General features: G+C 59.4%; 2 protein-coding genes across 3 annotated transcripts; one reads left to right on the plus strand and one right to left on the minus strand.

The window, feature by feature from the left end:
• Nucleotides 1-1,602: 1,602 nt before the first annotated feature.
• SLC2A6 (solute carrier family 2 member 6) lies at nucleotides 1,603-9,911 on the plus strand. Of its 2 annotated transcripts, none has more exons than XM_017513125.2 (10): nucleotides 1,603-1,792; nucleotides 2,322-2,484; nucleotides 3,473-3,679; nucleotides 4,646-4,745; nucleotides 5,354-5,565; nucleotides 5,851-6,003; nucleotides 6,913-7,021; nucleotides 7,396-7,581; nucleotides 7,744-7,889; nucleotides 8,834-9,911. In XM_017513125.2, the coding sequence occupies exons 1-10, from the start codon at nucleotides 1,701-1,703 to the stop codon at nucleotides 8,987-8,989; spliced, it is 1,524 nt and encodes a 507-aa protein (XP_017368614.1). In that variant the 5' UTR covers nucleotides 1,603-1,700; the 3' UTR covers nucleotides 8,990-9,911. The 2 variants fall into 2 exon arrangements, with proteins under 2 accessions (XP_017368614.1, XP_017368612.1); XM_017513123.2 differs by having other exon boundaries at nucleotides 1,617-1,792; nucleotides 3,392-3,679.
• A 316-nt stretch (nucleotides 9,912-10,227) lies between these two features.
• Nucleotides 10,228-20,944, minus strand: CACFD1 (calcium channel flower domain containing 1). Its single transcript, XM_017513127.2, has 5 exons — nucleotides 20,722-20,944; nucleotides 17,304-17,376; nucleotides 15,439-15,564; nucleotides 12,920-13,027; nucleotides 10,228-12,390 (listed from the first exon to the last, which is right to left on the minus strand). Exons 1-5 carry the CDS (start codon nucleotides 20,840-20,842, stop codon nucleotides 12,300-12,302), a joined length of 519 nt encoding a protein of 172 aa, XP_017368616.1. The 5' UTR covers nucleotides 20,843-20,944; the 3' UTR covers nucleotides 10,228-12,299.
• Nucleotides 20,945-20,988: the final 44 nt, after the last annotated feature.

The following is a 20,988-nucleotide window of genomic DNA, read 5'->3' on the forward strand; positions in this document are numbered from 1 at the left end:
ATTATGGGCATACACCACTCTGCCTGGCCTAAAGTTGATTTTAAAAGAAAAAAAAATACATTTTTTAAAAACAGCAGAAACAAAAGAATATGGTTCCATTTATATGAGATTCAAGAGAAGGAAATCAAATCCACAGTAATAGCAATCAGAGTAGTGAGGCCGGGGTAGGAGAGCAGGACAGGGCAAGGCCATCCCAGCACTTTGGGAGGCCAAGGCATGCGGATTACTCGAGGTGAGAGGTGAGGAGTTTGAGACCACGCTGGCCAACATGGTGAAACCCCATCTCTACAAAAATACAAAAATTAGCCTGGCATGATGGCCTGCACCTGTAATCCCAGCTGCTTGAGAGGCTGAGGCAGGAGAATCGCTTGAACCCGGGAGGCAGAGGTTGCAGTAAGCCGAGATGGTGCCACTGCACTGCAGCCTGGCGACAGAGCAAGACTCCCTGTGTGTGTGTGTGTGTGTGTGTGTGTGTGTGTGTGTGTGTGTGTGTGTCTCTCTCTCTCTCTCTCTCTCTCTCTCCATATACGGATATATGGACATGAGGGCTGTGCAGCCTGATCACCATGCTGGGTGTGCCTGAGTCCAAAGTCCGTGTTCTTGATGGCGAGAAAAGGATGACGTAAAAGGGCTACACAATTGAATGTGGGCCCCAAAAGCAAATAGGCAAAATAGGCACATAGGGAAAAGACCGAAAGGAAACAGGCTAAAATGCCTTCGAAGTCAGGCTGATGGGAGACGCATTGTTCTATTACGATTGTATTTCAATCATAATAAAAAGAAATTCTAACTTTTAAAAACGCTTTACTATGCTATAGCTAAAATTGGGAAATGACCCAAATACTCAGCAACAAAGGATCCCTTTAAAAGCCGTGTGTGGCACGTCCGTCCAGCAGAGCAGGGTGTGATTCCATTCTCTTCCCGAAAAGGCCCAAAGGGAGACGTGGAACTCTGTGGGATCTTTTGAGGATGGGCTTCCCGGGAATCTTCAGCTTCTGCTTTTCTTATTGTTCAATGTTATCTTACTACCCGGGTGATGTGTCACAAGCTCAGGTTATTTCTACCATCAGAGCCTGGGGTGGGGGATACAGACCTCGCCCGCTGGAGCCGCCCGCAGCGCCCCGCTCGGCCCCTCCTGCCGCCTTCGTCCCCCACAGCCGCTGCCGCCCTGACACACCCCGATTCCCGGGTGCCAGGGAGAGCCAGGGCAGAGGTGGTCCCGGGACGCCACGCGACTTGGAGGGCTGAGCGTGGGGCGGAGCGAGGGGCGCACTCGCTGTGACCCCGGCGAGCGGCTTGGCCTCTCTGGGCCTCAGTTTCCTCCCCCGGGGTAGGGGTACCACAGGGGCTGCGCTCAATGCCGCAGCCACGCCTGCAAGAGCCGGGCGGGGTGTGCCGCCTCCGGGGCTCCGCCTGGGCCTGGAACGCTCCGGCAGGGGCTCCGCCCGGGGACCCCCAGCCTGTCTCGGGGGCGGGGCCTTGGGGGGCGCACGAGGCGCCGGCCGCGCCCGCGAAAGCCGGGTCCGCAGCCGAGCATCCGCACAGCGTGCGGCCTCCCCATTGGCCGGTGCGGATCCGCAGGGCCGCCCCGCAGCCAATCGCGGCCAAGGGGCGGAGCCTGGCCGGTGTCCCGGGGCTGCGGACCCCGTGCGGCTGCTGCTGTCTGGGCGCCCTCCGCTCGCCCCGAGACAGACCCGGCCATGCAGGAGCCGCTGCTGGGAGCCGAGGGTCCGGACTACGACACCTTCCCCGAGAGGCCGCCACCGTCGCCGGGGGACAGGGCGCGAGTCGGGTGAGCGTTGCTGGCCTGGGGGCTGCGGGTGGGGCTCGGGGGTGGCGGGGGTTCCCTCCAGCCGGGCAGGCCCCCGCCCTGGGCCTTCTCTGACCTAGTGGCCACCGAGGGGCCACCTGGCTCCCTCCTGTCCCAGACACGCTACTCCTATTTAAGGAACTGGTCCCCCTAAGGGAAGGAACGACCCGCGGGAGTGCCGGGCCCAGCCCCCCACTGGCACAGACAGGGAGACTGAGGCCTGGCTGAGGTCACCGGCAAGACTTCCGCCGCAGACTTGGGGGCAGAACCAGAGCCTCCTCTTCCGGAGAAAAGGCCCCAGCACCAGAGGCCCAGCCAGGGCCATGGGCTAACAACGCTCTGGGAATTTCCCAGGGAGCTGGGGCGCAGGCCCTGGGAACCCGAATGGCCTTGGACCCAGGCCTCCCCAGCACTGCCCGCTGAGCTGGACAGCCACTGGGTTCGGAAAAGGCAATGGTCCCGGAAGGACGGACTCAGACACCCTGGTCCTTTTGTCTGCCACCATCGCCAGGGCCCTGCAGAACAAAAGGGTGTTCCTGGCCACCTTCGCGGCCGTGCTCGGCAACTTCAGCTTTGGGTATGCCCTGGTCTACACGTCCCCGGTCATCCCAGCCCTGGAGCACTCCCTGGATCCTGACCTGCATCTGACCAAATCCCAGGCATCCTGGTTCGGGGTAAGGACCATCCTCTGGAGGAGGGCGGGCTCAGGGAGCAGGGACCTGCTGAACCTTGTCTCCAGCTAGGGACCTCCCAAATTCTCCACCTTGGAAACCCCTCCAGGGCCCTTGTCCCCCCTCCCCCAGCCATCCAGGCTGCTGGTGGGTGGCTTAACGCCACAGGATTTCTCTGAAATGAGGAAGTGAAAGCCGGTGGAGAGGGTGAGGGAAGGAGCAGGTGGGGAGGTGTCTGTCAGGGTCTGCTGGGTGGGGTTAAGGCTTCCCCTGGTCCCCACACCTACAACTGGCTGGATGGGGGCAAGGGTATCAGGTGTCAGTGGGGAGAGGCACTGGCCTGGGCATGGAGGGCCCACAGGACACATTGTGGGCAGATGGAGAGGAAGATCCCAAGTCCCAGAGTCTAGAATTACAATCTCAGTAGCGTCAAATGTGGAGTTACAACATAGTGGCAAATATAGCAATTCCCAGGGTTTACTGAGCACTTCCTATGTGCCAGGCATGTGTTGGGCACTGAGCGTTCACCGACTCCCAGGGCCAATCCCTTGAGGTAGAACTTGTGCTCTCCCTGTAAGGCAACTGAAGAAACTGAGGCTCAGACAGGTTGGGCAATGTGCCCAGGTCCCACTACTAGTTAGCAGAGTCCAGGGTGGATACCAGTTGCTGCTCTACAGGGAACTTAAGAATCTCCAAGTCTTAAAGCCATGAGCCTTCAAGTCACAGAATTCTCCTGGATGAAAATATTAGACACGTAAACCTCAGGCTGGACAGCACCATGGTGGATATGCGGCACTGCCTATTCCGTAGAGCAGGACTCCCCATTTGGGCATCGCTAACAAATGGCTGCCCCTTGAAGACAGGAGGCTCCCTGCGGTAACTGGCCCATGTGCTCCTGGGGTCGGCCTAGGGAAGAAGCCATCCCTGGACTCTGGTGAGAGTGTGGTCCCAGTGCCCAGACAGACCTGCCCTGCACCCCCTTCCCCTGCAGTCCGTGTTCACCCTGGGAGCAGCAGCAGGGGGCCTGAGTGCCATGATCCTCAATGACCTCCTGGGCCGGAAGCTGAGCATCATGTTCTCGGCGGTGCCATCGGCGGCCGGCTACGCGCTCATGGCAGGTGCCCACGGCCTCTGGATGCTGCTGCTCGGAAGGACGCTGACGGGCTTTGCCGGGGGGCTTACAGCTGCCTGCATCCCGGTAAGCCCAGGCCTTCCCACCCAGGCACCCCAGTGCCTCCTTATTGGTGCCGGGCCTCCATCTGAGGTCTTTTGGCCTCCATGCCTTCTGGGCAATGAGAATTGTTTGCCTTCCCTGCCGCTGCCCAGGGTGCCACAGCTCACCCTCAGCAGGGCAACTGATTTGGGAGAGATTGTCTTCAGGTCCCCAGTTGCCCTCACTCTGGATTTTCCAAGCTTGCTACCCCATTTCTTGACCACATGTATTACCCAATTGGAGAAAATCCACATTGAGCAATGGGTAGGAGAGGGAAGTCCCTGCTCTGCTCCTCCCTGGGACCGTCTTTTTTTTCAAGAGTCGATCTGTCAGCCAGGCTGGAGTGCAGTGGCATAATCTCAGCTCACTTCAACCTCCATCTCCCGGGCTCAAGCAATTCTCCTGCCCCAGCCTCCTGAGTAGCTGGGATTACAGGCATGCACCACCACACCTGGCTAATTTTTGTATTTTTAGTAGAGATGGGGCTTCACCACATTGGCCAGGCTGGTGTCGAACTCCTGACCTCAGGCAATCCACCCTCCTCGGTCTCCCAAAGTGCTGGGATTACAGGCATGAGCCACCGAACCAACCTTCTGATTATCTGGTGCTCCACATGGGGCCTGATGAGCCCAGCAGAGGGGGCAAAACTCACTGGGAGGAACAGAGTCACCTGCTGAGCCCTAGAGCCTGGGAGCCCGTGGGCCTCCTTCCCAGCATAATGCTGCCCATTTCAGAGCTGAGTGCTTGACCCACCTCACAGGGAAACTGAGGACAGAGGGAGATCAGACAGGCTGCCTGAGATCCTGCAGTGAGTCATGACCAAGACACAGCCCCACCAGAAAGCCTCTACTTCCCACTTTCTGGGATTCCCAGGGGCTGCCTCTCCCATCTCGGCCAGGCCTGGGAACCTGCATTCTTAGCAAAACCTGGTGGGATGCGTGTGTCTTACAGGTGTACGTGTCTGAGATTGCTCCCCCAGGTGTCCGTGGGGCTCTGGGGGCCACACCCCAGCTCATGGCAGTGTTCGGATCCCTGTCCCTCTACACCCTTGGCAAGTATGGCCCTGCACTCCTGTGTGCAGGCTGGCGGGAGTGGTGGGTGCTGCCGAGGGAGACGTGGGTGGAAAGGGAATGAATTTGCCCCAGAACAGATCCTGGGCTGACAGGCAAGAGATCTGGCCTCCCGGCCCCACTAGGCCAGCACCTGGCCACGGACTTTTAGGCAGGGGCTGCCCCTCTAGCCACAGGCCCAGACCCTAGCTGGGCAGCCAGGGCAGCCACAGTCACCAGACCATCTCTTAACGGCAGAAAGCTTCCATCAAATGCCATCTCGGATGGGAAGTCCAGATAGAAAAGAAATCAGTTGAGGGGGCGTGGAGGTCTGAGGCGGGGGCCCAAGGCCTTGCCTGCCCAGTCCACCCCTTCCTCATCCTGCCCTGACTCTAAGACTTTCCAAGGACTTCCCACTATGTGCCAGGGGTTGAGCAATCCCTGCAGCCCCACCCTGCCTGGAGCAATCGGGGTAGGCCTCCTGTAGGAGGTGGCCCTTGGACTAGACCTTGAAGGGCAGACGAGGTTATTCAGAGGCTCCAGAGGGAAGGGGCTCTACCAGGCCTGCACCCGGCCCCTCACCCGCCCCTCACCTGCCCCTCACCCGCAGGCCTCTTGCTGCCGTGGCGCTGGCTGGCTGTGGCCGGGGAGGCGCCTGTGCTCGTCATGATCCTGCTGCTCAGCTTCATGCCCAACTCGCCACGCTTCCTGCTCTCTCGGGGCAGGGACGAGGAGGCCCTGCAGGCGCTGGCCTGGCTACGCGGGGTGGATGCCGACGTCCACTGGGAGTTCGAGCAGATCCAGGACAACGTCAGGAGACAGGTGCGGGAGGGGCACGCCCGAGCCTGGCAGGCCCGCCTCCGACACTCAGCTCCGTTCGGTTGTGGGGGCTTTTCCTGGACGATGGGCCCACAGTCGTTCCCACTAATCCAAGTGCCTGGGTGGGGGTGGGAGGCTGTCCCCACAGCCTGGGTGGCCTGGTAGACTGGTTCTTTCCTGGAGGAGGGAAAAAGGGGGTCTCCCACCCAGCCCCTGGTGGTCAGGGCAGGGTGGCCATCCTGCTGGAGAGGCTGGCCCAACGCCTTCAGCGGCAGCCTTGTGTTTCAGAGCAGCCGAGTGTCGTGGGCTGAGGCACGGGCCCCCCACATGTGCCGGCCCATCGCCGTGGCCTTGCTGATGCGCTTCCTGCAGCAGCTGACCGGCATCACACCCATCCTGGTCTACCTGCAGTCCATCTTCGACAGTACTGCTGTCCTGCTGGTAAGAACCCAGCCCTGGCTGGCGCCCAACCCACAGAGTCCCCCAGAAGCTGGCAGGGCATGCCCAGCTTGGGAGACAGCCTGCTCCTGAGCTTACCCACCCCCTGCCCTTACCCACACCTGCTCTGTGCCAGGCGTCAGGGATGCCACAGCACAATCTGAGATCTGGGCCATTTGGAGACATTTCTTGTGCCTTCACCTGTTCTCAGAATGTTTTTAAGAAAAGCTTCAATGTTTTAAAATAAAATGCTGGCCAAACATGGTGGCTAAAGCCTATACTCCCAACACTTTGGGAGGCCGAGGCGGGAGGGTCACTTAAGCCCAGGAGTTTGAGGCTGCAGGGAGCCACCATCGCACCACTGCACTCCAGCCTAGTGACAGAGTGAGACCCCTTTTCTAAAAACATATAGAAATTTTTGAAATTGAATACATGGGATTACAAAGGAAGCCAGCTTTATAGAAACGTGGACCCTCTGAAGCTATAGAGCCCAGGTTCACAGCAATATGGCATCAGCCACTTGACAAGGGAAGTCACTTCCCCTCTGAACCTCAACTTCCTCCTCTGCAAGACGAAGATAGCAGCCTGCCTCCATAGACCTGCCCGATGCTCAAAGTGAGATGAGATTTGAAGATTAATAACAGCACGGTTTGGCAACTCATCATCACGCCTGGATTCTGTGCCAGCTGGGCATACTGATGGGCAGAGCAGATGTGTCCCTGCCGAGGAGGCCCCGCGGGCTCGAGTGATGTGCAGAAGAGATGCCGAGCACACTGCAGGTGCTAGGCCACTCAGTGCTGCCCTGAACCACAGGCCTGAGCCCCTGCAGTGCCTGCGGGGACAAGCTAGGTCCTAGAGGGGGACAGGAACAACAGGCAGGTCCCTCAGCCCTGATGGCTTCCCTCCCCACAGCCCCCTAAGGATGACGCAGCCATTGTTGGAGCCATGCGGCTCCTGTCTGTGCTGATCGCTGCCCTCACCATGGACCTCGCTGGCCGTAAGGTGCTGCTGTTTGTCTCAGGTGAGCACCCTGCAGGCAGCCCTCCTGCCCCTGCATGGATCGGGGCTGGCCTGGGTGTGCAGCCAGTGACCCTGCTCGGTTCCCCCAGGCCTGCCTTGGGATGGGGCTATGTGGCTGGGAGCGGAGGGGCAGCTGCCTTCCCAGCATCAGCAGGGGCCTGCCTCAGGCCGGTGGCTCCAGAAAGGTCACTGTGACACTCCATGGTGGGTACCTGACAAGCGGCTAGAGACAGAGTTCCCTGCCCTGCGCGGGGTCTCCAGTCCCAGACGAGAGCTGTGCCACGCAGGTGCCAAGGGGCTCTGCAGAAGGAGCTCCCAGAGAAGCAGCTGGCTCAGAGGGTCCTGGCCCCACGAGGGCCACCTGTCTGTCCACAGCGGCCATCATGTTTGCTGCCAACCTGACTCTGGGGTTGTACATCCACTTTGGCCCCAGGCCTGTGAGCCCCAACAGCACAGCGGGCCTGGAAAGCGTGTCCTGGGGGGACTTGGCGCAGCCCCTGGCAGCACCCACCAGTTACCTCACTCTGGTACCCCTGCTGGCCACCATGCTCTTCATCATGGGTAGGTGTGGCGGTGGCACAGAGGGGCAGGCTACCTTGAGCATTAAGGGGTGGGTGATGTGTCTGGGGTGGCTGGAGAGGAGGGTCTCCAGCGGTTCAGTGGGGACAGACACGCTGCTCTAGCCACTCCACAGGGCCTGAGCCTGCCTCCCCTTCTGAGCAGGCTATGCCATGGGCTGGGGCCCCATCACCTGGCTGCTCATGTCTGAGGTCCTGCCCCTACGAGCCCGTGGCGTGGCCTCAGGGCTCTGCGTGCTGGCCAGCTGGCTCACTGCCTTCGTCCTCACCAAGTCCTTCCTGCCAGTGGTGGTGAGTGCTCAGCCCCAGGCCCCCAGGCCCTCTCTGGCTGGCCAGGACCCTTCTCAGTGCCAGGGGCTGTGCCAAGGCCTGCCATGTCAGGGCACTAACTCTCAGTGACCTAGGAGATGAGCACATGCCCTCTCAACTCAGAGGCCCCAGAGTGGTCAAGTGAAGTCCGGCAAAGCCTCCTTCATTACTAGAAACGGGAACAGGCTGAGGGAACTGTTCTGGGAAATCAGGTCACCTCCCAGGCCAGGGCAGGACACGGCCAGAACCCTGCCAGGAGCCCAGGAAGCCACCTCCCCACCATGCTGCATCTCCCACCCTGTTGGGGGGGGAGTCTCAGCACCACCCCTTCCCACCTCCTCCTCCCACACTCCCCCCACCCACTCCGCCTGCCTCCTGGTTCAAACCTACGGGCCCTGAAACCAGCCAGAACCCATGAGGCCCAGGGTAAGTTCCCATGAGGGAGAAGCAGACTAGGGCAGCCTGGGCCAGTGCCTAACCTGTCCCCGCAGTGGTCAGAGCAGTGGGGTGGGGGAAGGGCAGGCAACCCAGGGTGAGTCCATCAGCCTAGGGGGTGCAAGAAGAACCTGTGTGCCCACCAGGCTGAGGGGCGGGCCTCCAGCAGGCTGCGGCGTGGATCTGCTGGGACACTAGTGCTGGGTGGGGGGTGTGGAGGGGGGACCTGAGCTGAGGCCCAGCCCCTGAGGAAGGCTGAGGAGCAGAGCAGGTGCAGACTTCAAGGGCCACAAACAGGGTGCTAAGGCCTTCGGTTTTCTCCTGGAGGCAGTGGGGGAGCCCCAGAGGAGGGTCGGGGAGCAGTCTCTGAACGCAGCAAGGACCAGATAAAGGCCCCACACGGCTGGCCGCTACCCGCAGGGCCCACGAGCTCCTGGGCTGGGAGGACTCTGCAGCTTCTCCCTGTGACCCGGCCCCCTCTCCACCCGCAGAGCGCCTTCGGCCTGCAGGTGCCTTTCTTCTTCTTCGCGGCCATCTGCTTGGTGAGCCTGGTGTTCACAGGCTGCTGTGTGCCCGAGACCAAGGGACGGTCCCTGGAGCAGATCGAGTCCTTCTTCCGCACGGGGAGAAGGTCCTTCCTGCGCTAGGCCAGGGTCCCCACCTGGAGGGGGCCAAACCCCCAGTGGCTGGGCCTCTGTGTTGGCTGCAAACCTGCACCCTGGGACCAAGAGGCAGCAGTCAGCCCTGCCACCAGCTAGGGCACAGGAAGAGAGCATGATGGGGCCTCAGCAACGTGTGTCCCCGGCTCCGGAGAGGTCGCATCGCTGTCCAGCCGCAGCCCCAGCTCAGGCAGCCCAAAGTGCTGCACAGACACCAGCCAAGACCCGCCAGAGGAGGAGGCGGCCACGGGCTGCAGGAGAGCACACAACCCACCGGGCGACCTCAGGCCTAGTCCCTGACCCTTGTGTGAAGGACACCCCCCACAGAAGACTTCAGGGAGGATCGAGAAGACAGAGCTGGAGGCAGCCAAGTAATGTAAGCATATCTTTGCGCTCTGATCCGGCGGCATCTGGCTGCGTGAGGAAGACCTGGCTGTGCCTCCGCAAGCCTGCTGGGCACCACAGGGAACATCCCAGACTTCAAAAGCCAGGGCAGCCCAGGCTGCAGAGGCTCCCGCCTGTAATCCCAGCACTTTGGGAGGCCAAAGCAGGCGGATCACCTGAGCCAGGAGTTCGAGACCAGCCTGGCCAACATGGCAAAAGCCCGTCTCTACCAAAAAATACAAAAAAATTAGCCAGGTGTGGTGGCACACACCTGTAGTCCCAGCTACTCAGGAGGCGGAGACAGAATTGCTTGAACCCAGGAGGTGGAGGCTGCAGTGAGCTAATATCACGCCATTGCATCCCAGCCTGGGAAACAAGAGTGAAACTCTACCCCAACCCCAAAAAAAGCCAAGGCAAACAACCCGGCCTGGCCACTTTCTCCCGCCCCAGCCCAACCTCTGGGAATAGGCAGTTCCCAGCTGCAAACTGTGTTCACCCTTTTAACAAAATAAAGGAACTGGGCCTGCAGCCCTAGCGAGGAAAGCGTGGGGTCTACTCCAGGAGGGGAGCCCCCCGCAGCAGCCAGGCTAGACCCCAACTCCCAGCCAAGGCTGCAAAGGCCGCTTCCCACTAATCCACAGCAAAGCAGGGCAGGGAAGAGGCTGCTGAGGGGAGGCCCACCTTTAACAGGCCTCTCTGCCTAGCTGTGTGACCTTGGGCAGGTCACTTTCCTTGTCTGAGACATCTGTTGGAAGCAGCCTCGGGACAGGACCTATAGCTACTTCCTGGGCCAGTGGCTCCCTCCCAGCTTCCACACACACACGCACGCACCAAGGCAGAAGGGAGCGGAGGGCAGGCACGAGAGCCATGGCCGCACTTTATTGCTCAAGACGCACACAAACACGGAGGAGCAGAAAAGGGGGAATGGGTGCCACACAGAGCCCAGACAAGGCAGGGGAGGCCCGGCCACCCAGGCTGCTGGAAGAGACATTCCTGGCAAGGCAGGGCTCCTGCTGGACAGCACGCCCCCTGGGAGACAGGATCCAGGCCCCAGGACCACACAGCTGCAGATTGCTGGGAACCTGGGACAGGTGACCCACCTGTGGCCAAGGACCTTCCACCTCTGCATCCAGCCATGCAGCCACCATTTCCCCACAGGGCACAGGGCAGCCTTCCTTGATCCACAGCCAAGCCTTCTCCTGCAGTCTCTGGCTGCCAGTGAGGCCCCTCTGGCAGGGGCAGCAGCAGGCAAACCAGGCAGAAGGGGACTGAGGGGCCCACTACCTGGGTGAGAATGAGCAGAGGGCAGGCAGGGCCCTTGCTCCTCATGGGAGGTAGACAGGTGTCATTCACTGCAGTTGTGGGACAGATGCGTGCACACACACACAGATATACATATATACACACACACATAGCCCTTGGAACCCAGCACTGGCCTGAGGAAGGTGGCCCCAGAGGAACCCTGAAGGCACATGTCCACCAGGCTATAATGCCCCTGCCATTCTGGGGCTCAGCTGGCCAGGCTCCCGGGGTGGGGTACTGCTGACCCAAGAGCCCACCAGCAAGTCCCCAGGACAGTACTGGGCAGGGCCCAAAGAACCCCACCCCCCTCCCACCAGCCTGCCACTCCTGGCCTCAGAGGCAGATGGGCCTGGAAGGTGTTCCTGGGAACCCTCTGGCACAGCCATGGGGCTTCTGTCCACTTAGCAAGACCTAGTCCCTGTGCTCCAGAAGCTCAGAGCAGGCCCAGCCCGGCGTCGGCCGCAGACAAGAGTTTCTTCTACACCCGCCTGCTTCTGCCAAGCCCCACCCAAGCTTAGCCAGGTCCCACCTGCCCGACGGCCAGCCTCACAGAGAGGCTGGCAGAGGGAAGACGGGGATGGGCTTCCTGGGCACCAGCTCTTGGTATCCTCCCTGTACAGGTCTGCTTCCTGACGGCCTGGCATCCGGGGCAGTGGGGACAGCTCCATGTGGGGAAGTGACTGTGGCCTCTGCCCAGTTCTTCAAAGGCAGAAGCTCCCTGAGGGCCGGGCTTGGCCAGGCCGGCAAGAGCACCTAAGCGGGGCTGAGGTCAGACCCACTAACCCACTAACAGGGCTGGGCTGCAGTTGACATGACCGGGCCACACCAGGGAGACTTTGGGCACCCTTAAGGGTGCCAGGGAGAGCCTGCTCTCCCCACTTCCTTAGCACCAAGGCCAGCAGGGATTGGGGGGAATGGGCGGAACCTAGGGGCCCCAGCAGGCCCAGAGGGGAAGGGCAGCTGAGGAGTCTTGGGGTGGCCTGTCCAAGGCTCCAGGAGCTGATAGGGGGCACCCGCCACCCAGCTGTCCAGTCACTGCCAAGGCTGCAGGTACAGGGGTGCACCTGTGGAGCCCTGTGAGCTTTTTCAGAAGGCGGAGTAGCAGTGGGCGCTGCACCCTGGGCAGCGGTGGGAGGTTGGGGGCAGCAGCAGGCTGTCCCGGGCCCTGAGGCTCCGCCTGCCGAGAAAGCTGGGGGAGGTCCCTCTGCTCAGTACCCGGTGGCAGGGTCCTACTTGACACACCTCCCCTCAAGCCAGGACCAGCATCTCCCGGGGAGGCTGCTCCGAGGTCGCAGCAGGTCACCAGCAGCCCTGTCTGTGGTGTGAGCTCTGTGGACCCACCCAGCAGAGGAGCAGGGTTGGATGCTGTCCACACAGCTGCTGCAGGCTCTGCTCAGCTCTGCCTCAAGTCCAGCGGTCCAGACCCTCACACCAGCAGCCAGGGGCTCCCGGTGTAAGCCAGTTTGGAGTCTGGAGAAAGTGGCAGAGGACTGCAGGTGGGGGCACGTGCAGAAACCCCTCTCCAGGCTGTGCCTCGGCACGGACCGTTCAGGCCTCACTTGGACCCACACAGAGCCAGGGGAGGTGCAGGGAGGGAGGGGCGCCCAGCCCTTCACAGCTCCCCCTCCAGGGTCTCTGCGAGCTTCTCCTCATCCACCTGCTGCCTCTGCTGCTGGATCCTGGCATAGGAGATCGCGTCGCCCCTGGGGAGAGAGAGGCAGCGTCACGTGGAGCACCGGCCCCACGCCCACGGCCCTTCTGTCCACTGCCTGGTTCCTGCCCTGTGACCCAGGTATGACCTGCAGGCATTCTGATTTCCCCAGAGACATCTGCTGGGAAGACAAAGGCCTATCTTGTCGCCTCTGAGAGTGGCCCAGGCTGCCTGGGATGCTGGGCTGAGAAAGAACCAGCCTCAGTCTGGGCTCTGCAGGAGAGAGGGTGGCAACGGAATGCAATGCCCAGTGCAGACCCAGGATGGGAAGGGGCGCCCACGAGCCCTACGTTTGCTATCCTTGCTGCAGGCCGTGACGGGGCAAGACTGGGCCACGCGGAAGTGTTGTGAATCCTGTCTTCACCCACTAGAGCTGAACGCTGGAGGCACAAATGAGTCACCGACGCCTCTGCCTCAGTCTCCACTGGCTTAAAGGGGCCACTCTCAGACCCTCCTCACTGAGAGACTTCAGGGGGTGGGAAAGGAAAGCCCCGCCCAGGGGCTGGGCCTGGCAGACGCACTTTTTGCCCAGAGCGGAGAGTCCGTACAGCACCCCTGTGGCAAAGGCGATGGTATTGCCCAGCAGCGTGGTCAGGGTCAGGCTGATAACGATGGGAACGACCGCCATCCTGGGGGAAAGCAGAGGTCAAAGGGGCACTCCTACCCCACGGCCCCACATCCTTCCTGGCTTCCAGACTCGGCCCTGCCCCCTTCCTAGACACCCAGGGCACAGGAAGGATCCCCGGAAATCAGCTGGGGCAGAGCTTCAGAAAGCCCTTGAACAGCCCTGAACTTGTCCGTAAAACTGTTTGATTCTGGGAACAGAACCTAAAGCTTTCATCAGACTCTGAAAGGGTCTGTGATCCCAGAAAGGGCTAAACGGTCACGAGATGGTCCAGCGCCCTGGCTGTGAGAAACGCTGTCCAGAGAGGGCCGTGACAGAGGATCTGGCTTCCACCCAGGCCCTGCGAGCTTCGTGGGTAAGTCACTCCGTCTCTACCGTGGAGAGGGGATCAAACCTTGTGTGAGGTCAGGCATGTTAACTACACAATGCTGAACACCACAGGCACTAAATAAATGCTCTGAGTTATGGTGAAACACTAGCCACATCTCCACAAGTGAGGTCCCCAGAATTCTACCGCAGGGAACACAGGGTCTCATCATCAGAGGGCTGCAGGCTGCAGGATCTGCGGGGTCGGCCCAGAGTTTGTTGCAGTTTGGTGCCACCTGGTGGCAGGGTCCACTGGGGCCTAAGCATCCCCGGGGCTGATTCTCCATCCGGGCTGGCATTTCCAGACCAGCAGCAATCCCTGGGCTAACTGGGCCAGAAGAATACCTGCAGCCTGAAGGCCAACGCTCTGTCCTGTCACCTCCCCAGAGGATGCTGCCTATACGGGAGGATGAGACTCATAGCCAATTGCATTCTACCTGAATTTCATTCTTATCGACATGTGGTTGTGAGATTTTCCTGTCATTAAAAAATTTCAATAAAATAATAGAAATTCAAAGAAAAAGAAAGACCATGGCAGGGAATCTTCTGACAAAAACAAAATTAAAGGCAAACAAGAGGCTGCAAAAATAGTTGCAGGAAATACAAGCAAGGACCATGAAATCTTTAATGCAGAAAACGCGCTGAACTTGCTACGTAAAAACAGGTTAAAAAGTCAACTCGAAAATTTCAAGTAAGAAAATGCAATGAGAGCACATGGGGAAATATTTTTCCTCTTAAATAACAAACGGATAAATACAAATGTGAAGCCCCAGGCATGGAGCAGGGGTGCGGGAGAGACTCAAGTGACCTCTTTGGAAAGCAACGTAGACACACGTCTTAAAATACTTTTAATGATCAGACTCTTTGACCCAATAATTCCACACCTGAAAACAGATCTTAAGGAAATCATCATAAACACAGAAAAAGTCTTAGCAGATAGATGTTTATCGCAGTTCGATTTACACCCGTTAAGAAATTAAGAAAACCATGACATTCCAGCTGAACGAATATTCCTATATTAAAAGTAATATTATGAAGTCCGTGGTGATGTTAAAAATGCTTACATCATTACACTAAGTAAAGAAAAGCAGGGTACCAACTTATTCATAATGTTGACTGTGCTAAAAGCAGGCTTTTAAAAAACACCCGCAGACAGGAAACACACACATCGGAAGATCAGGAGGCAGCCGGCTTCAAGTAACACTGTTCTATTTTCCAAATTACGGTTAATGAATTTATAGTATGGCTAGCATTTTTAAAGTACAGTTTTTTGAACCCCAAAGGACATGATACTGCAGAAGACGAGGACGTTGTGATCCTGTGTTCTTCGGGATTTAGATAGAGCAGAAGATGCTTCAGAGCTAAGCACCAGGTTTGTGCTCTTAGCATCAAAACTACTGGGCCTCTCTGAAGGGAAAGCAAGCTTGCGTCTGCACCTCTTTCGAAAGATAACCTAGACAATGATAAATACTGCTGCCGCCAGCCTCCTGACCACCAGGGGCATTATTCTAGGAGCTTCCATGTATTAAACTTATCCTGAAATTAGTTCCATCTTATGACTCAGAGGAGGCATATTGCAGATTGATTTCACTGTTAGAAATGGGAAAGACTTCAACAAGCACATTTAGAGGGCAACGACACTTCTGCTCTATAACCTGCTCCCTCCCTTCCACGTCAGGACACCTAGATCAACCCACTCTTCGGAAACACATCCTACAGACCTACTATCATCTGGTTACCACCACCCAGCGGATGGACCAAAGTTCCAGACGCTTCCCTTTTTCTCAGCTGCACGGAATGCTGCCACACATGCTCATAAACCTCTGAACCTTCCAGTGACTGCAGGACAGCAACAGCTGAGTCCCCAGCGCAGAACCACTGGGGCAGGTTTGGCAGCTATCGGCAATCACTGCACAAAGGCTGTCCCAGTTTACACTTCTACAGAGAGGAAACGCACACACTGCCCACCCTCACCTGACCTTTGGGTCACATTTTGTCAGTGGGGTTTTGGGGAACTGTGTCACGGGACCCTGCCCAGCAGCCCCTCACCCGCAGTAGAAGACAGCCTTCTGCCAGGAACGCAGCCGGTCCACCTTCTCCGCCACTGTGTTTGCAAACTCGATGAACTGGCAGCAGAACGGCGCCTCGCACAGCAACAAGATGAAGGCATTCATGCTGCAGGAAGCAGGGCAGGAGAAAAGCAGCGACTGACAATCCCGGGGGACAGGGGCTCACAGTGCCAGTGCCACATGAATGCCACCTCCCTTGTCCTCCTGCCCCTGTCCCTCCTCCTCTGGGAAGACGCCTGGCTGCCAGGGCACCTGCTTGTACCCCCTAAAGAGCCTCTGCTGAAGACTCCAACACTCCCCAGCTGCTCCTGCACACCCATCTCCCCAGCTGAACTCAACACTCCTAGAGGGAAGCCCCCGGGCTCCTGCTTCCCTTTATCCTCCTCCTGTGTGAGACGAAGGAGAGAGGACCCCACATCATGGCACTGCTGTAAGGCTGAGGCAGGGTGCCCACAGATGGAGCACCTGGCAGCTCTGTCTGCTGTTAAGTCATATAGCCATGACCACCAGCATCCATCAGTGGCATCAGCACCAGGAAGGCTGCCCCACCAGGGAGGCAGAGAGCTGGAGCCAGGCAGTCTCAGAACAGTTACAGAGGGCTGCCCACACACCCACCAGCCCCAGTCCCAGGGACTCCCAGGGGAAGCCCACGCTGGGAGGAAGAACTTTAACAAGTTCTTGCATCCGGCCCCGTGTTTGGGGTGGGAATAGCTAAGCCACTGGTGACAGAGTGTCTGCCGTGGTCTTGGTATTCTCAATGTGTAGGTGACAGTCAATTACCAGACACTGAGCCAGGCCCTTCTGTCTGTCCCCAAGCCTGGGAGAAACATGCTATCATTACGCCTGTGTAACAGAAATGCAGCTCAGGACACCCCAGAGCCACCCCAAGCCCAGGGCAGAGACTGTCTTCACAACTTTTAACCACTGCACCCGGCCCCAAGCCTCCCACACACCAGGCCTCCAGGCATCAACTCACTCTGTGCTGGGCCAGCCCTTCCACTGCAAACTCGGCCAGGCTCCGACGCCACCCTGAGGCTGGGCCCAGCGCCTCTCCTCTGTCCATCCCCATTGCTATCCACCATTGGCAAACACAGGCATTGGTGACCCACCACAGCAAGCCCCCGAGGCTCTCCACTGGCCATGGGTCACTGAGGACGGGACCTGAATCTCGTCCATCTCAGTGCCCCTCAAGACCAAGCCCCACGAGGACACTCATAAATTCTTGGTACACAGCCACTTCTCATGTGCCCCAAGCTGCACAGACCTGCCCTCACCGCGCCTTCCCTTCCGCTGGGATGGCGCTGCCTGGCAGGAGGCGGTCATGGAGCGCATGTGAGGGTGTTCTGACCGCAGGTTCCCATGACCACTCTGACCCGCCTCTCCCACCCATCTTTGGCACAGCCCCGAGCTAGAGCGCCCTCTCCCAGTGGACCCTCCAACCCAGTCCTCAGCCAGCCCCAACAAATGGCCTTCCCCACCCCCATCCTGGGAGCTCCCAGAGGGTGACGGCACCAGCATAGTGGATTTGGCATCTGCAGTCTCAGTGTATGCTCCAGAAATGTCTGGAGCACTGGATGGCCTCAGCCCTGCGCTGGATGAAGGCCGGGCATCCCCAAACCCTGACCTCTCGTTAGAAAACCAAACATGGTGGGGGTAGGAGGCAGGAGAAGACCCATGCTGTGGCCAGAAACCCACGTGCCCTGAGGCGCTCAGGCAGAGCCAGTAACCATGGCAACCTCAAGGATGCCAGCTCCCACAGCCCCCGCCTCTCCTCCGCCCCGGGGGGCGCCCCGCAGACTCCCGACCAGCGGGACCCCCGGGGCGGGACAGCCATGCGCTACTCACATCATCCACACGCCGGCCGCGATGTTCAGAGGGTGGATGGTGATGCAGTTGAAGAGGCCAGAGATCGCACAAGCTTCAAACAAGAGACACGGCAGAAGTCAGTGGGAGGCAGGCAGAGCCCGCTGGCATGGCGGCCCGGGGAGGTGACTGGAAAGCACCAGAGTCCCTGCGGACACGTAGCACACAGTTCTCACGGCACCCAGAAGCCTGCCCTCTATCATCTGAGACGGGTGGGGAGGCGCAGAGTGGTGCCAGGGCTCGCCCCAAGCCCCAGAGCAAGGTGGCAGCAAGGTGACAAGTGGGTCTCACAGCTGGCCGGCTCTGGGCGCTGGGAAGGCTACGAGAGTATCTCGCCCTCTCTCCACTCCAGGGCTCGGAGGAGCTGGCCCTTTGACCCCAGCTGCATCAGTACGCACCTCAAAGGGAGGCTAGGATTAAAGAAGGATTAAAGAGGGAATGTCCCTCAAGGATTCAGGCCAGTGCTCCCCCGAGACTCAGCCTTCAGTAAGGGTCACTTGTCACCATCACAGGGCCGGCCACACAAGAAGTCCTCTGACTCAGAAAATATGGCTTGGATTTTGGTCAGGACAAGGGGTGCCTCTCTCAGAACAGAGATGGAAACCAGGTAAGACCGAGCGGCAGTTCCGGCTCCGACTTCCTCGCCAGCCCCGTGCCACTGCTCACTATCTTCATCTTCCCAGGCCCGCTTTCCCTCTTGCACGTGAGCAAGTCCCACAGCCCAGGGAACCCACCACTGAAATGCCACGAGGCCAGGAGGGGAAAGGAACATCTTCCTGCACCCCAGAACGTGGCTTCTCTGATGCCCACATGTGCAACCTTGAACCCCGCCTCCCGGCTGCACCTCACCAGCCAGGTCTCTTGCACCCAACTCCCTCTTCTAGCCACAGCCTGCAGCCCAGCTTCACCAGGAACTCCAGGAGCCTTCAAGATTGGTCCGAGGAGCTGGCTGCTGGGCAGGGAGCAAGCCCAGGCCATTGCTGGGACGGGGGCCTTGGAGGCAGCAATTAGCAACCAGCTCATTAAACTTGCAGAAGCTCCTCTGCACCTGATCCCTCCACCCAGGTCTGGAATTCTGCCGTTTTCCATTCTCCCAGGTAACCTTATGCAGACAGCAGGCAAGGACGCCAGATCAAGTGAGCAGAGCTACAGTGCAGTGTGGGCCCCTGGGTCTCCTCCTAAAACAAAGTATCAAGCGCTGCACTTATCCTAGGCACAGCCTTCGACATCTGCCTCACACAGCAAGATATTCCAGAACCATGGGTGCACAGGGGCCTGGCTGCCCCAGCAGAGTGCCTGAAGGGCAACACAGCTTCCTGTCTCTCTGCTGTGCCTGGCCTCACCTGACAGCTGGGCTGTGCTTCCTGCTGCAGTCAGCATTTGGCCTCTAGCTCCAACCCTACCCCAGCTGTGCCACCCACAGTCAGCCTTGGGAGAGGACCAGGCCTCAACCCAGACCAGCAGGCTCCAGCCAGGAATCCCTTAGCAATAAAGGGCTGGAGAATGTCCACTCAGGGGCCTCAATGCTGATATCTTCCATGTGAGGGGGGTGGTCACCATGCAATCCTGTCCCCTCCCAAGGTATCACTTCCAGGTGCTCTTAGGACCCAGGGGAGACCCTCTCCAGCTCCTCTCTCTGAGCCTCCCACCCTGGGGGAGGACAACCTTATCCCAAGGACCGGCCAGGCATACAACCCTTGTCTGAATTCCTGCTGCATCTCTCAAACATCCTGCATTTTTGCCTTCTCCCCTGTAATACAGCATTTGATATTCACAAAACAATGCCCCTCAAAATCTGCAGATGCGACTGACAGTTCAGGGCAATGCCACAGGTTTCTCCCGAAGCTTCATGTGCAGGCCCAACGGAGCACCAGGAACTCCTGGCGCAGGCACAGGCACCTCACTTTGCGAGGCCCAGAACTGAGGAAGACTCCAGGGCTAATCTGGGAGTCGGCAGGACCACTGACCAAGAAGGAAGGAGGCAGTGGCCTACAGGCCGTAGTCAGGACCTTTCCTTTCTCACCACTGACCACATCGCCCCCTCTGCACTGCCCACCCTAATCTGCAGGGAAAACAGCTAACCAGTCATGAGAAGACCGGATCCAGCGCCTATCTTCAAGCCCACGAGTCTCTCTTACAAAGTCAAAAGCATGCTTGCTCTGGACAGCAGAGACAAACTCAGGGTCTTTTTGTGATATTGGGGTAGGGCCTGCCCTACAGTATCCAGCTGCCTCTGGACAGGGCATCTAGTGAGGGCAGCACAGTCCTTGCCCCGCACCCTCCTGCCTCAACCTCCGTCCGCCCTCAACTTTCTTCCACCCTCACCCACCTGGAAAGGCTGTGGAACCCAAGGTGACCCTGAAAAGGTGGTCCTTCTGGCAGGAGAGCTGATGGGGTCTGCCCTGCCCAGGCCCAGATCTAGCCCTCTGTGCCAGGCAGGCCCCCGTTTAAACCTTGCAGATGTCCTCGACAGACATTCTCTAAGACCTTGCCCAGTCCAGTAATTCACAAGGTTGAGGGCAGACAGGAAAGGAAAGCCTATCATTCAGACAGACTTGTATTTTCCTGAACGGCCGGCTGCATGACCTCCCTTCACTCCTGGAGCACACCTGCCTCCCTCTCTGTCCTTTCCTGGCCGCACTAAGAGCCTGGCTTCCCAGGGAGCCTGAGGTCAGGGTCTGCGTCTGGGATAGGGCGGAGGAGGGGAGGAGGCCAGTGACAGGCTAGCTAAGGCAGCAGCAATGAGGGAGAGAGGACCCAGGGAGAGGCCCGGCCCTCAGCTCACTGCCCCACCGTCCCCTGGGGCCACCTGTGTTCTGACACCACCTGACTCTCGGCAAACTCCCGCCCAGCGGCTTCCAGTCACACATCTAGCCAGCCATGCACCAGCCCAACTTATAAACAATCCTCGCCCAAAGGTTAGCAACGTGGCTGCCGTCACCTACGCCCAAGTCAACAGTTGACCCTTACTACGGGCCAGGTGGGCATGCGCCCCGTAAGCATCTCTGAAGTCAAATGAAAGTCCCTGGAGGGTGAGGGGAGGGGCTCAGTCACGTGCCCCACGCCGGCAGCCCCCCTCCCCCCTTCCCTCCCCTCCCCTCCCCTCCTTTCCCTCCCCTTCGTCCCCCCCCCAACCCCTACCCCGTCCTGGCGTTTCTGGTCCCTCCCGGAATGTTACCAGAAGCACCAGCCCAGCCCGTGGTACCGACGTGCCCAGGCCCTAGCCGGTAGCCATGGGAACCCCGGGACGCCGGCTCCCGGCTGCCCCGCCACTCCTCCGCCCCGGGAGACGCCCGGCAGACCCACCCGACCCCAGCGGGTCCTTCCCGTGGGGTCGTGCGGGGCGGGGCAGGGCGCGCATGCGCGGCGGGGCCGGCCCCTTTCCCGAGCGGGTACTCACAGACGGCCCCCAGCACCCCCGACAGGCGACACAGCCAGCGGTACCACCACGTCATGCCCTCTTCCTGCGCGGGCGGCGCGGAGCTGGCAGACGCCGCGGCCGCCCCGCCCGAGCCGCTCATGGTGCGGCCGTCCGGCGCAGCTCACAGCCCTCACAAAAGGATCGGTAGCCGGCCGCGTACGAGCCGGCGCGCTGCCTTGTGGGAGAGACAGCATATTAGCATAGGGGGCGGGGCTGCAGGCTTTACAGCGAGTTACGCCTGAGGGG

The sequence above is a fragment of the Cebus imitator genome, unplaced genomic scaffold (assembly GCF_001604975.1).
Source record: "Cebus imitator isolate Cc_AM_T3 unplaced genomic scaffold, Cebus_imitator-1.0 Scaffold486, whole genome shotgun sequence".
Lineage (NCBI taxonomy): Eukaryota > Metazoa > Chordata > Mammalia > Primates > Cebidae > Cebus > Cebus imitator.

Bases quoted from the DNA above. Each gene is read 5' to 3' on its own strand.
- CACFD1 (XM_017513127.2), bottom strand. From the start codon at position 20,842: ATGAGCGGCTCGGGCGGGGCGGCCGCGGCGTCTGCCAGCTCCGCGCCG. The intron at 17,377-20,721 runs GTGAGTACCCGC...TCTTGTTTGAAG, and splicing joins GGGGGTGCTGGGGGCCGTCT to CTTGTGCGATCTCTGGCCTC. The intron at 12,391-12,919 runs GTGCGTCTGCCA...CTCTCTCCCCAG, and splicing joins CTCTCCGCTCTGGGCAAAAA to GGGCGACGCGATCTCCTATG.
- SLC2A6 (XM_017513123.2), top strand. From the start codon at position 1,701: ATGCAGGAGCCGCTGCTGGGAGCCGAGGGTCCGGACTACGACACCTTC. The intron at 5,566-5,850 runs GTGCGGGAGGGG...CTTGTGTTTCAG, and splicing joins AGGACAACGTCAGGAGACAG to AGCAGCCGAGTGTCGTGGGC. The intron at 6,004-6,912 runs GTAAGAACCCAG...CCCTCCCCACAG, and splicing joins ACAGTACTGCTGTCCTGCTG to CCCCCTAAGGATGACGCAGC.